Source organism: Oenanthe melanoleuca, chromosome 9, assembly GCF_029582105.1.
Source record: "Oenanthe melanoleuca isolate GR-GAL-2019-014 chromosome 9, OMel1.0, whole genome shotgun sequence".
Lineage (NCBI taxonomy): Eukaryota > Metazoa > Chordata > Aves > Passeriformes > Muscicapidae > Oenanthe > Oenanthe melanoleuca.
This window is the reverse complement of record NC_079343.1, coordinates 2,286,751-2,302,315: the sequence shown is the minus strand read 5'-3', so window position 1 is coordinate 2,302,315 and position 15,565 is coordinate 2,286,751. Positions and strand designations below refer to the sequence as shown.

General features: G+C 40.8%; 1 protein-coding gene across 1 annotated transcript; it reads right to left on the bottom strand.

Moving 5' to 3' along the window:
• Window positions 1-3,027: 3,027 nt before the first annotated feature.
• On the bottom strand, window positions 3,028-15,547 carry PARL (presenilin associated rhomboid like). Its single transcript, XM_056498808.1, has 10 exons — window positions 15,444-15,547; window positions 15,154-15,352; window positions 14,363-14,503; window positions 11,882-11,930; window positions 10,428-10,523; window positions 8,956-9,105; window positions 8,528-8,598; window positions 7,114-7,215; window positions 5,203-5,300; window positions 3,028-3,428 (listed from the first exon to the last, which is right to left on the bottom strand). The coding sequence occupies exons 1-10, from the start codon at window positions 15,530-15,532 to the stop codon at window positions 3,311-3,313; spliced, it is 1,113 nt and encodes a 370-aa protein (XP_056354783.1). The 5' UTR covers window positions 15,533-15,547; the 3' UTR covers window positions 3,028-3,310.
• Between the last annotated feature and the right edge of the window lie 18 nt (window positions 15,548-15,565).

Below are 15,565 nucleotides of genomic sequence, written 5' to 3'. Positions count from 1 at the left end.
CTGATCCTTGTTCCTAGGCCTGACTTAGCAAAATGCATTGGCGAATAAATCGGATGTCTCTGCTCATCCTGTGCCTGACGCTTCCTAGTACTGAGTTCAGCTCTGGCACTGCATGTCTCAGAGCCCACCTACAGCATCAGGGAGTGCTTTGAGCAGCTGCTCATCACAGCTTGTAGGATGAAATTGGCACAAAGGCTAACTCAGACAGGAAACCAGAAGATGCTGGATGAGATTAAAAAGTTGTCTGCATTTAGAAGATTTGTCATGATTAAAAGCTTGGGAGGAGGAGGGGTGGAATACTGCAACACTAAGACAAAAGCCATCAAATCAGAAAGCAAAACAGCTCTTGCTGCCAGGAATGGGGGCTGAAAGCTCAAACAGTTTTAACACTAACATGAAAATTCCAATAGAGCAGATCACTGAAACAAATTATTCCTTAAACATAGCAAGGCCAAAGCAGACTTTAAAGCCACTGAAAAAGGATGAAGAATTGTGTCTCTACATGATTAACCCTGACTTTGTACTTACTGCTGTTTTCCTACACAAACACTAGCTGTTTTCTCTGCCAAGTGTCCACATAATCACCACATTGTATTTTTATTCACAATAATCTCTTTGAAAAGGGAGGGGAAAGTCTTTCAGTGTGGTTGGGGTTTTTTAGGTGATTGGTTCTTTTTGTTGGTTTTTTTTTTTCCTAGGGTTGGATTTTGGGCTTTTTCTGTCATTCTTGTAACTCCTTTGTCAGTCAAAGGTGTGACTAAATTCTGAGATACTCACATGCTGATGCCACATTTTGCAAGAAGGGCATTTGCTTGCCAGAAAGGTATCTTGTGTACTTTAGTGAGCTGTTATAACTTCAGGGCATTCCTTGTCTGAGTGACTTGAGAACTGGTTTTTCCTATTGCAGCTTTAAAGTCATTTTGGACAGAAAAGATCGTTTGTCTTTCCAAGACATGTTGCAGAAAGGCTCAAGTGCAAAATTACATGAAACCCACTGCTTAACCAGTGCTTAGTGAAGATTTCTGTACAACCTTACATATGGTACACACCTCTAGCATCTCTATAAATGAGGAAAATTGAGATACTGAACAGCCTTTAGAAGGGTGAATGCTCTTATGCCTTAAGTTAAGGTAGAGCTTAGGCATGACACCCTCAAACCACAGCCACTGGCTGAAAAGCTGGTGACTTCCAAACCTCTGTGGCAGTTCCAGTATGTTGTTTTTCAGCTGCTTTGAGTCCCTTCCTGCAAACTGAAAGGGTGCAGCAACACACTGCAGGAAGGTCTAACACAGCACAAGTGGGACTCCACACTCTGCAGATGATACAGGGCCAGGAGGTACTATGGTGGTACATACTGGTGCTATGTTGAAGAACTTAACTGCAAGTTTGGCTTATCTTGCTAGACCTGTAAAATATGTTCTTCAGGCTTTATGCACTGCATTCCCTGCTGCTTTCAGCCAGGATCTCTGAAAAACTCAGCAAATACACAACTGTTGAAGAGAAGAGATAAGTTGCTGAGCGGACAAGAGGTAACACAAGGAAGAGAAACAGGAGGTAAAAAGGAGTGGACGAACACAATAGATGCAAAGCCAGCATGTGAAGTAGTCTGAGGTATGGCTTTTGGGCTTCTCTGGATGAAATGCTCCCTCAGGACAAGCCTGTTCAGTTGCCATCATGTGCTGCTGCTGGCTTCTCCCGGGCTGTGCTGCTCTCACTGCATGTTGGGCTGCCCTCTCTCTGCTGCAGGCAGGGCTGCACTGTGGCTGAAGCTCTGACAACTGGCATGCTTGGCCAGAATACCACAGCACAGAGCAGCAAAGGGAGTGATAAGACTGGAAACTGAAAGCCAGAAAACTTCAGGAGCAGAGCAAAGGAATATTGAGGTACTCCAGCTCCTTCATTTTTCAGTGTTTACGTTGACAGGCATGTGAAGTTACAAATTCTCAAGTGCCTCATTTTTCTAATGAAGAAAAAAATTAAACAAGCATTGGCCTGGGACAAGATGCTTACAACAATTTTGTACTCCATCGTTTATTAAAACTGGTGCCACTTAGCATTATGTACTCCTTTTCCCCACAGAAAATTTATTTTATGTGAGGCACTGCTGTAAAGTAAGAACACCCACAAGCTGCTTCTGACAAGTGCAACATGTTCTTTGGCAGGTCAGTCCATGTGGAAGGACTAACTCAGCTGACAGGAAAGAGTCAAGGGCTTCAACCCACCAGCTTGTATCTGATTCCTCAGCCTTTTGTAATGGGTTCTGTATCATCCTGCATCCATGCAGGACAGGCATGAGGTAGAAGCACACCCCAAATCCAGTTTTTACTTGTAAAATAGGAACACTGGTCATGGTACTACCCTCAGGTTTACTTTAGTAGTTATTTCTGGTTACAGTATTGCTGATCTCAGGCACCTCATCTATTTTTGCTGAAGCTGCTTATTTTCTAAAACTGGCAGATTCTGAACCAGATGTTACAGGTTTAAAATTCTTAGAAAAATCTTAAAGGAAACTAACAACACAGCACAGCTTAAAGAATACCCCTCCACCCCATTCCCCACATTAATGCAGTGAAAGAATACAGAAAGCAGTGTAACTCATGGCAGAATATCAAAAACCACAGTATGTGATTCTTCCCCTGCACAGTTATGAAAAGGATATTTCATCCTAAAATCTAACAAGATCTGAAAGCTTGTTGGAACTCAACAGAAATGAAAACCACAAGCTGAATAAGCCACAGCTGACAAAGCTGGACCATTAAACCAGTACATAAGCCTCAGCAAACAATCCAGTACTGCTTCATGTATTTCAAGTTTCAAATCAAACAAGACCATTGCTTCACTTCATCCCATCTTTTCACCAATAAAAACCACTGAACTTTAGCATATTAGCCTTATTTGAGTCCTTATTTGAGCACCTTGTATTGTCTGGCAGACATTAGAGATGTGTGTGATCCATTAACTTCCTCAGTTCTGAAAATGTTTATCTTCCTAAGTACCAGTGGTACCCCATTTTAATTTTTTTTGACAGAGAGTTAGGTCACTTAATTGAAAAACGTGTTTTATTCCACCTTTAAAAAGGTGATGCAGACTGTTACCTCAGAAAGCAATAGGATAAAAATCTTTATTGTTCCACCTTTGTCAGAGTTCGTTTTCTATGGATATGCATTTTTGTAACATAATTTTGTTACATTAGAAACCTCAGCTCCTTAAGAGGCTTAATGTGGAGTAGCAAAAAACCCTTCAAAACCAATTTAATCCCATGTCTTCAAGTAAGATACCACTTGGGCACAAGGAATCTCTAGGATCAGAATCAGTTAGATCTTCCACCTCCTCCCTTTCCTGTGTTCTTCGTCCTCATTTCATGCCAAGCTTTCACCAGTGGTTCTCTGTTCTTCCATATGAGCTCATGGCCATAAGTCACATACCACCTGGGAAAGAAAGTCAAAGTTAAAGTTAATTGCAACTTATCTCTGCATCTGAGGGAAAACAGGTTGAGCACCAAATAAATACTCAGTACAAGAGAGAAGATAAACTAAGGCACAAAGAACAACATGTTTGGAAAACAGCAGGTAAGCCACTCGTTCTCTTGATTCCAAACAGTTAACTTTGTTGTTCTTGTTTGTCTCAGTCCTGAGGATGAACAGTTTTCATGCCTTTAATTTCAAGCTGTTGTGATTTCTACTTAGAAAGGCATAACAAATGATTTCAATTTAAAAGACTGTTCAAACAATTCTGTTGCTTGTGCTGATCCTTACTGACAACACCAAGGAAAAGTGTTTTCTTTCTTCTCCTATATAAATACAACTGCCCCATAAAGAACAACTGTGTTCCATTCAAAATGAATTTTCTTCTATATGCACCTGAAGATTAACCTATCAAATTCTTCTAGCTCTGTTTATATTTACAGACAATTATATATGCTAATACATGAATATCAGCATAAGTGATTAAGCAATGGAAGTTATGGTGGAGAGGCATGAGGAGAAGCAATCCCATGGAAATCAGTTGAAGGTTCTCTTCCAAGCCCAGCTGCACACTTGAGTCCTGAGGAACAAAAGCACTTTTCTGTGAACCAGCAGCCACTGAACTGGCCATTCCTTTAAATCATACAGCTGCTTTCTAAAGTGGGAGGCACTGTGTAAAAAATAGTTTGGCCATTCAGCATAGGTCCTAAATAAGGCCCTCTTTTAGGATGAAGTGACCAAAATTATCACTGAGTAAAACAAACAGGTACAACATATGTAGGTGAGGAAAGCAAGACATTTGCCAACTCCAGACCATTTTTACTGCAACTGCTATCCTCTTTTATTATGTGAATCTGCATTACCAATGCAGATTGTTCCTTCATTACAATGAACAAGCTGATACAGATCCATCAAGAAAGACAGAAAGCAGTTATGAATCAGCAAGACTACATCAGATGGATGTGTGGTATTGGAAAAAAGGGAGACTGTACAGCACAGAGCTTACTGACACCAAAGCCAAGAAACAGGAAACTATTTGGTCTACAAGCTGGTTTGCCTTTAAGTCTGGCCTAGTGAAATCACAGCTAGGCTTTTCAAATGCCTACATGACATATTAAAAAATGCACTTAGCAATAGATGTGCAATTGGGTAGAAGGGGAAAAATTCCACGTAGTTCAAACATGGAATACAGAACTGTTTCCCACAAACTTGTTTCTAGCAGTTATTACTAATTAGGAAGGCTCCCCACAAAGACAATACAGCAACACTGAGAAAACTGCACCAGAGGCTGCTCAAAGGAATTTAGCCTGAGCTTTTATTAACTCTGCAGTTCTCTGTAAATAGACAATTAGAGGAAAAACACTGACACAAAGACCTTTTTTTAGCTCTTTAAAGTTATTTTAATTTGTCCATTCTGTGTTTTGTGAGAATCTTTTCTGCCCTGTGACTCTTCAATGTGCTGGCAAGAGCAGGACAGAGACAGCCAGCCCAGGTTATGGTTACAGGACCACCTGACATCTAATCCAAGATTCTAAGGTAGTTCAGCTCAGTTCTTTCAAGTTCATCTGTTAAGAGTGTTTGCCATAACATTTTAGAGGACTAAAGGGTAACAATGAGCTGTATTCATTTCTAGTTAAGACAACTTTACAAAAAAAACATTACACTTCATCAACACAGGAAGAGAGGAAAATACAGGATTAATTTAAGTACAAAATAGAGTTAGTAAATACAGACTTACATTCCAAAGAGAGCTCCCCCAAGGTGTGCAGCATGATCAAAAAGTCTCCAGCCTAAAGCAAGCCCTGCAGTGTCAAATGCAATTATGGCTTTTAAAGCCTAGAAAGGAGAGAACATGGAATGGACAGGATCAGTCACAGCATAAAATGACCAATGACAACAGTTTTCTATTCTAGCACGCAGCAACAACTGGGAATCAAAAAACATCCTATGACTTTTATAACAAAGAAATTACTATCAAAAATTGTTTTAAAACTAGAGACTCAGTCTCCAGCTGTATTGTGCTGTCAAAATACAGATGTGAACAGGTACAGAGTAGTGCAGGGTGGGAACATGCCCTTTTCAAACACTCAGTCCCTTCCAATCTTAAAGCTACAAATTCCTCCTGACCCAAGTTTGGGATGTAACAGAAATTACTTGAAAGAGTACATGCTATAAAAGACAACACAAAATATGTAATAGCAACACTCTCATTCTCTAATTCTAATGTAGCTCAGATTTATGTGCACCCATGCTCCTGAACAAAACTTTCTAGTGGATGGAACACAGGAGGGAGCATCCCTGTTATCTTATCTGATAAAAACATTTGTTGGAAGGCAGAAAATCAGGATGGCAGTGAACAACTCCACACCCAGAGCAGCATAAGCTGCTGCTGTACCATTTTCAGGAGACACAAGATTTCACTAAATGCCTCATTTCATAAAGACTGACAGATTTAATGCTAGGATGAAATGGTACTTTAGGCAGGATTTCTTTCCTTAAGCATAGGTGTTAGAATAGAAGCTCCACTGCTATACTGGCTTGTTTAATTTGAAAGCCCATTACAGTACAGGTAAGGTAGATTAAAGGAGCCTGTAAAGCTTAGAAAAACAATTACATAGAAGGGCTAAAATCATTCCAGTGTTTCTACTGCAATGCTGATATTGCTCTTCTTTGCTGTTGCAGTGAGAACTTGCTCATGGCAATGCTCTCTGTGGCTCTGCCTATATTTCCACCCTGGCCACCTTTTTTAAGAAAGATGCAGTTAAAGGGTAGCATGCAAAAAAAACCCCAAAAAAACAAAAACCCCAGGTCAACTCAAACAAAAGTGCAAGAAAAACATGACAACTACATCTAAGAATGTCTGTTCAAATCTATAAGCTTCACTTACAAAAAGTATTAAATCTCATGATCTTGGCATGAGCTGGCTTAACTGCTTTAAGCAGTAAAACACCTTTAAGTAGTGGACCAAAGATGATTAACTTATTAAAGAAAGTTAAGATATACAAGAGAAGCTTTTCTTAAATGTGGCAGTGGATGTGCATAAAAGAACTTAATGAAACAAAAAAAAAAAAGAGTCCTAGTACTTCACACGAAGACAAGTATCAGTAGCCTACTTCTAATTCCAACAGTGTTCCTAAAAGTATCAAAAGATGATAGGCAAAAGAGGAGGCAAATATTCCTCCAGGGCTGGAATATAATCTTGAGAAGTGAAATTTTGTGTTTCTCATCTTGATAAATTTCTCTTTATCTTTTCTTTAAAGACCACGTACCAGTTTTACATCAGCCTGTTTCAAGTGCTGCTATAAAAAATATCACCCATCAGAAAGAAGAGGATGTGTATGTAGGTTTCCTCAGACAGGTGAACCTGACTCTCTCCCAGATTCATTCACTTCTTGGGATTAGATCTGAAACAGACCCATGGAGGATGGAATTTAGGCGAATTCTGAATTTATCACACTCTGCTGTAATGACTCTTGCTAGGCTGCAACAATTCAGAATCGATCCCTGGGACTTCCATGACCCCTCTGCTCTTTCAAAATAAATTTAACAGCCTAGAAACACAGAGGAAGAGCACACATGCTCAGATACTGAAGAGGCAGGGGGAAAATATTTTGAGAGTAACATTTCTTTGAAGTTCAAAAGCACTTACACTTCCTGCTGTAAATGTGAACATAGGAAGAAGTATGATGGCCAGTTTGGCTTCTGGCACCTTCGTACACACGGCTGCAAGGACAGTCATTATAGCTCCTGACTGGAAACACAGGAAAATACATCAAAGCAAGCTAAGATGTTACATAAGGGGTAATATATTTTTCTGCATGTTTTTCTCTTGGCTTTTATTTTCAAATGCAGCCTTGTGGTAAGCCTCAAAGTACAAAGCACTGCAGAAAAGTTCAGAATAAAAATAAAACAAGACACCACTATTTAATTTCAGTATGTGGAATTATAAATACTGGGGAAGAACATCCTTCAAATCCTCTTATGTAATTAAGAAATACCCACTCCCAAATTTAAGATAACAATTTCTGTAAATGTACTTTTCCCCAAGTAAACCCTAGAAATCTAACACGTATTAATCAAGCATAGACACATCTGATGAAGGGAATCATTCTGAATCTTGTACAAAACCAAGGAAAAGAACAGATGGACAGGGACAAAAATCTTTTTACAATGAAGCAAGTAATTGCTTAGACTGTACTAAATTGACCATGGGCTTTTGTATCCCTGACATAATCTCAGTAGAAAGGCTCTGAATGCAGTAAACTAATGCAATATGTGATAACTTCAGATCAGTAAGACTAAGAGAAAGTAGCTTGCTCCAAGTATAGTTCATTCATAAGATAAAGGGACAATACACAGACAGCATTTCCAAAAGTTCTAACTTTAGCACAGCTGAAGTTTCTTTCCTTCTAACAGAATAATGAGAATCTTTTATCAAAATTATTAAGTCTAGTAAGTTAAGCCTTTAAAACTGGCTAATGTCTAGGTTAACCTCAAATTTAATACAAGTGTTTTAAAACATTCTACTGCTAAAAAGACTTGGAAAGAATTGGCAGCTACAGGAGCTCCTCAGCCTGCTTCACACTGCTCATCGGGTGAGACTTTTGGCAGGAGTGCTGCCCTTCCTGCACAGCATGCCCTACTACTTCCACTGGGATCACATGCTGAGTTTGATTGTTTGATTACATTATCTCTTTCCAAAGTATTCTATTTTTAATTAGAGAAGACTGCTACACAATTATGAAATACCATTTCTGCAGTAAGTTACATAACTGATTTGCTCAGGGACAAGAGCTCCTGCTGTTCAGGACTCATTTACAACCCTCAGCATTAAGTGGTGTTAGTTTTGGGCAGCTGCTGCAGGAGAGATAACATATCTGAAGAACAGGCAACTTGTTGCACAAGAGAACCAGTTCATACCTGGTTACTAAATTTTGGTAAAGCTTTCTGGTTTCCATTACCCCAAATATACTCTTGGCTTTTTAAAGAGGTTAAAGAATACAACAGGCTTTCAAATTGGCTTCAAAGATCATTATCAGTCTCTCATATTCCAAGAAACTTACAGCTCCAAGGGATGGTTCAAATCTTCCTGTGGCCATTTTAGCAACATAACTGACAAAAGTGGAGATAACCCCTGAAAAAGAGAAATTACTACGGGAAATGATGGCAGCAATGCAGACCAGTATCACAAAGTACAAATTAATTGTCATCTTTTGTCACAAAAATTCTGAGACTGTATTAAGAGCTATTTTATTTTGGTAGTAAAGCAGGAATTAAAACCAGATACAGTTTTATCATTTCAAAGCCCAGTATCTTAAACCCACCAAAAATCTGTACAACAGCAAAGCAGTACTGGCTTTAGTATAAAGCAATGTGTAGGACTGAACAGTGGCCATTAGCATCATATATTTATTAACCAAGCACAGAGTTTACTTGTATGAACATGTATTTATATTTTTAAAGTGTTGTAAATATATATAGTTAACATTACCAGCAGAAAGGTATACTGCAATGAACTGCTCACAGCCCAGAAGAGAGACAATGCTGCTGGAAAAGCTCCACAGAACATACATATTTGCTGCCATGTGGAAGAGAGAGAAGTGACTAAATGTAGAGAGCAGCATGGGAGAACACAGGGCTCCTACAAAACAGAAAAGCAATGAAGTCAGTATTTTAATTTGCTTCAACTTACACATCATGTAGACTAGAAATTTATCATGAGACACTATAGGCCAATTATGCATAGATTCTCAAATACAAGCTATGTAATAAAACCAGCAATGGAACAAATTTCAAATTGCAAGCAATGCCTTTTGGAAAGGCAGAACATACACCTCAGAGATATGCCAGCTGTAATAACAGTTTTAGTTGCCTACTGGGGATTGCTTCACAAGAAACATTATCTTATGACATGTATCCTATGCTTTGAAAAAGAAAAAAGGTTATTTTATTTATATATATATATAGTGAAAGATTTTTAATACATGAGCAGCCAAATAAAATGAATTTGAAACAAAGATGAGCTCAGAGAAAAAACAGGATTCCTTTTCAAAAAAGCTATTAGCTCTCCTCACTGAAACAGCAGTCTTGAAAATGCAAACAAGCCAATTAGCAGGTTTGAAGGTCAACATTATTTAAAATAGGAGTGTTTGGGGTGACATGCTCAGATCTGGGTAGCAGATATCTTTAGCTTTGGAGTGCATGGGGAACTGGTTGAGTTTCCATGTTTTCAGCAGAAATTCAGAGGATAGCAGGAAGTACCTTCCAAACATGTTTGTCTCCTTGTCCTTTAATTATTTTCTCTGCTGTAGAAATGAAACTCCATTTTTCTGCTGTTAAATATTAGTAATTTTTTCCCTAGGTGATTATCTTCAACACATTTCACACACAGTGAAAACCATGTTGGTGCTTGGGTTTGTTTGGGTTTTCTTAATGTGACTCAAAGCACAGCTTTGAAGCGAGGACTCTGCAAACAACCTACAGACTAGTGCTTGTCTACAGATGAAAGCACACATGCATGTGACTGATGATGGTTCTATCTGCATCCCACAGAACACTAGAATGGCACTATGTAGTACAGTTTATTTTCCTTCTTTGCTGATTTGCACTCTGTCCAAGAAAGCAGTTTGGCTGATGTCACTGGGAAGAGCAACTCTCACCTTTATTCAGGCAGGAGCTGCATCCCACTGCATGCAGGAAAAGGCAAGATAGCAGGCAACAGTTTTGATGTTGTAATATTTAGAACAGCACCAGTTGTGTTTCTTTTAAAAAATCAGATCCATTACTCCTAACATTATTTTCCTCAAACCATTTCCTGCCCAGATGGAATAATGTGTTTGGGCATGACTGAGATTGCTTGTGGGTGATGGAGTAAACCATGTGCCACCTGGGCCTTCTGCAGTGTCATCAGAGGTTCTATTACATGTCTGTGTAGCAAAGCCACCAAAATTATTGCTCACTTACTGGAGGATGGATTCGAGGTGAAATATGTAAACATAATCCGTCGCATGCCAGGCACTCTCCACAAACAGAACACAAAGACATTTGCAGCTATGATACCTATCAAGAGGGGAAAAGAAAACATAAAAGTAAATTACAAATGTAATCCACCATAATGCTTACTGAAAGCAAGTATTTAAAAAGGCAGCTTGTAGAATTGTACTTTTTCTTCACAACTCCATTAAAAGCAATATCCACTTCTCACTTTGTATACAGTTTAGAAAAAGCAATGAAAAATACTGAAAGCTACATTTCTATAGTGGAAGTCTTTCAGAAATATGACATTTAATTGCAACTGTTCTAACATCCAATGTAATGAATCCAAAAGTCCAGAAAGGTCTGTGCTGAGCAGGTTCAAGTTATGGTTTCAAACTGCTATATTCTATTGCAGAGTCAATGAAACAGGAGCCAGCAAAGAGGTCCCATTTCCTGCCCCTCTTGCTGTTTATTTCCAAATGTTTCTTTTCAAATCTACTGCACAGTTGCATTCAGCTGCACAAGAGGAGAAGACTGAGGGAACCATACAAATACACAGCACACATCCTGTCCATTTCTGAGGGGGAGCTTTGGTTTTAAGAAAATTGTTAAGTTGAATTGGCATTGCTAGGGCATAGTGACCTTTGGGTAACACACAGCTTTTTACCTCACAGATGCTACTGCAATCTTACTTTACTTTGAGTAAGAGTGTAAATTATTTGAAACATAATGAAAATGTATTATTTCTTGTTTAAAGTGCCTTCTCTATTTCTATCCAAGCATTTAGGTATTTAAAATGTTTTGTAATAGCTGGAAACATTAGAGGTGAAAATAACTGTTAAACAGCATTTAAGTAACCTTACACTAACAACTTGTTAATACAGATTTAGTAACTACTTAATGTAGAATATGTAGCAGGAGATAGGACTTAGCTATTGCATTCAAATCAAGTTCTCATCAAGTTTGTTTCACACATTACATTTACCTTGGGGATTTCAGCTGGCATTAGGCTAACCAATCAAAACTACATTATAGCCAAAGGAAAGCTCAAAGGCTAATTTTTTGCTACTTGTCATATGTCATACTGCAAACATGTAATTATTAGGCATTTAATTCCCACTTTTCAGTGGAATATATACACCTATTTCTTCTAAAAGTGTATGCTGTTTTTCGTAATTCTTGAGAAAAATATTGCTGGGGGAGGATTCTACTTAATCCTCCACACTCTCTCACACAGATGCACAAGAACTTTTTAAAGGCATACAAAAAATAGTTTGTGAGAAGGAAGTGTAGCAGAAATAGCGTATGTGCAGGTGTAAATTTACACATGCTTTGTGCCCAACAGCCTAACATGGTATGAAAGCCATCTGTTTTAATATACTGTACCTGTTTGCCATATTTCTCTTCCTGTGAATGTCTAATACTTGTAAGCTAACACAAACCTGTCACAGTCCGCTGACCCTCAGTCAGGTTATTCCACCAGCTGTTAACCTGAAACAGAATTGTTGTCCATCAGTGCTACCATGAAGCACTTGCAATTTCAAAAACAGCCATGTAAGCTCATATGTTTTTAAGAATGGAAAGCTTTTGTTTCAAATCTGTGAAGTAAATCAGTTTCAAGTTTTTTTAGCTTTTCAAGTTGACATTTCCTTACTGAAGAACAGCTATCTACCCTTTTCATAAAATAACCAATATGGATGAAGAATTTCTACAAAAAGAATGGGGTTATATCCTTTTACAGAACTCCAATGGGTTTACCCTGCTTGCATTAAACAAAGATCTGGCCCATAATGCTGACTTTAGCAGATTAGCCAAAGTTAGCATAAATCCTGCCTCAACTAAGCCTCACCCTAATGCTGTCTAACATCACACCACCCACCTTTGAGTGATTCCACTTTTGTGCCAGGTTCACTTTTGCAGAGGTGGCTCACAAGATGTGGAATCCATTCCCCCTTGCGTCCAGTTCACCCAGCCCTCCTCCAAGTTTAAAACCCCTGAAAAAGTTTATTTTGAGCGCAGTCAGCCCACAGACAATTGCACCCCCCTTTCCCTTCCTCAGCTATTGTAATAATTTTGGACATACATTTTGTTGCTACCTCAATGACCTTCCAACCATATTAATGGGGACCTCATAACAATTATCTGCAGGTTGGAGGCAGGGGATGCAATGCTGTATGAAACAAAGTATTCACTATTTGATATCAAAGTAACAAATTCATTGCATTTTTGTTTAATTCTCTGGCAAAGGATTTTCTTCAGTATAAGAACACAGAACACACACAGTTTTTCTATATTACAAGGATTATATGGCCCTGAGAAACAACAGGGGGAATCCTGAACTCTTAGAAATAGAACTTACCCGTTGAAGATGGGGATTGGGAGTTTAAGCCTATTAAGAACAGGACAGTTTAATGTTCTTTTTTGGATAGCTAATCACCAGATCTTCCCCTTCAGGTTTTGAAGGAAAACAAAAGTATAAAGGCATAATTATTTAAAAATATTAAGTGCTAATCATAATCTCCCCTGCAGTTCATATACACCAAGCAAGAAAGTATGCTGGGATAAAGGTAATTTTCTTTCTAGCAGCATTTACATGGCTCTGTGTTTCAGATTTTTGACCAAGACAGTACTGATAACACTAATGTTCTACATTTTGGTGAACAGTGTTGGCACAACATCAAAATCTTTTGCATTTCTCGCTCTGCCGCTGCAGGTTGCAACAGGCTGGAAGAAGACACAACCAAGCACAGATATTCCCTATCAAATAATGCCATCTCCCCAAAAAGAGGGGATTTCAGGAGGTTTAACATATTTTTCTCAAGAACTGACTGTGCACTGGTCTTTCTGCAGGACATGGTGAGTCACTCTCTATGCATCACTCATTTTCTTCTCTCTTCTCACACTTACTAAACAATTTCTTGGTGACAGTATTATCTTTACTCCCAAGTTTTCTTGCTTTTCTTTTTCCCCCAGCCCACTGGGGGTTTGTGGGGGCTGTGAGCAAGGAGCCACATGGAGCTGTGCTGCCCACCAGAGTTATCCCATGTGCCCATTTCCACAGCAGTGCTGGTGTGCACCACACACATTAGAAGAACAGCTCCTGTGTGTCCTACCAGGATCCTGAGCCTCTCCAGCCCCACATTCAACACTACTTCCCTTGGACAAGCAGACCTGAAAGAGTATCAAGCCTGGTCTATCACAAGCCAGTTGTAACCTTGAAACAAACGTAAACATACATGAATGTTTAGGTTAGTTTTAAGTACACTTAACTAAAAACTTAATGACTGCTACTTTTAGGATGCCAACTAAATCTTGCAGCACTTACTGTGTTCATGCCACCCAAACTCAAAAGTACTTTTGTGGAAATATAAGCTCTTACAGTAAAAAAGCCCTCTAAAACCTCGTATATTTTTAAGGGTTTAGAGGCTGAAAATACAAATGCATTTCAGAAGCCAGAGCACTGAAAAGTCTTAAGCGTAAGATTAAGAATTTTATCTAGTTCTGTCCTCTGAGAATTCATGTTCACTTTTGAGAGCACTTAAGAACAACATTTAAGAAGAACATTGGGGGTTTTTTTTATGGTGAAAAAGCAAATGTTACCTAGTTTAGACAAACAAATTCCTACTACTGACCTCTCTTTCCTGCAGTTCTGGGTGAAGATGGTATTTTTCTTTATTTCTCCATTATCACTTTTGCACTGATACTGAGTTACAGTTTTCTAGAACTAATTCTATCCATTTGCCTTGCAAGTCAACTTATCTACTGTAATTTTTTGAGAAGCCAATATTTCTCCAAGTTCCAAATCCGACAAACCAGGACAAGTATCTGCTGTACAAACGATGCTCACGCCAGAGGAGAGACGCGGCCGTGCCCCGCAGCTCCGCAGGGATCCGCCCCTGTGCCAGCAGCCTGGCTCTGTGTACCTGCTTTCTGAAGTCGCCTCTCTTCTGCGGCCGCATTTTATCCATCCAGTCCGCTCGGGCTTCCTCAAAGTAGGTCTGGACGCGCGACTTGAGCGACTCATACTGCCAGATGGCGGCGGAGCCGAAGGCCGAGCCTGTGAACTGGGAGACACCGGACAAAGGCTCAGTGAGCGCTGCTCCCCCGGGCTAATGCCACCCCCGGCAACGGGACCTGCGGCACCGCTGACCAGCGGGACCCACAGCACGACACAGTCCTCACGGCTGGAAAACACCCTTAGCATTAAATCCAAATGTCAAGCCGACACCACTGAGCTCACCATGCCCTCGAGTGCCACATCACGCGTTCTCTGAACACCCTCAGGGATGGGGACTCCACCACTGCTCTGGGCAGCCAGTTTCAACGCTTTGCAACCACTTCTGGTCTTTTTTTGCCCCCTAACATCTAATCTAAATCTCTCCTTGCGCATCTTGAGGCCATTTCCTCAGGTTTACCGAATGTTCAGTGTCATGGGATGATGCGTTATCAAAAAGGTTCACAAACAAAACTGGTCAAATTAATTACTAAGTTCACCGACATGGAATGAAACTGGGATACCCTTACAATATTTCCATGGATTTAGTTGAGGTTACTTTGTATTAGCTCAGTATAACGCCACAGTACCTAGCCAACAAGCTGAGGTACTGAGAAGCGAAGCGCAGGAAGGGAGCATTCCCCTGAGACAGACAGGATCCGCTCCTCAGCGAGCCGCTCCCCAGGCGGGCACAGCAGCCGGCCCGCAGGAGCCACTTACCCCCACGGTGAACAGGAGCGGCTTCACCAGGCGGCGCGGCGAGGGGCGGCCGGCGGCCGCGGTGGGCGACGGCGGGCAGAGGCTGCGGCGCCGGGCCGGGGGGACGGGCCGCGCCTCGGCGGCGGCGGCCGGGGGCTCCTCGGGCCGCGGCCGCGCCCGGCGGAAACCCCGCCGCGGCTGCAGCAGCAGCACCGCCAGCCTGCGGGGAAACACGCCGACCGTCAGCACCGCCCGCGCCAGCTGCCTCTGCCCTCCCTCCCCCTCCCCGGCCCGTGCCGTGCCGGCGGTACCTGTGCGGCCGCGGACCCGCGGCGCGGGCCCAGCACCGCCACGCCATGTTGGCGCCTCCCGGAGCGCTTCCGGGGCAGCCGGGCGACATCTTCCCGCCGATGGCGGCGGAGCCGCTCTCTCA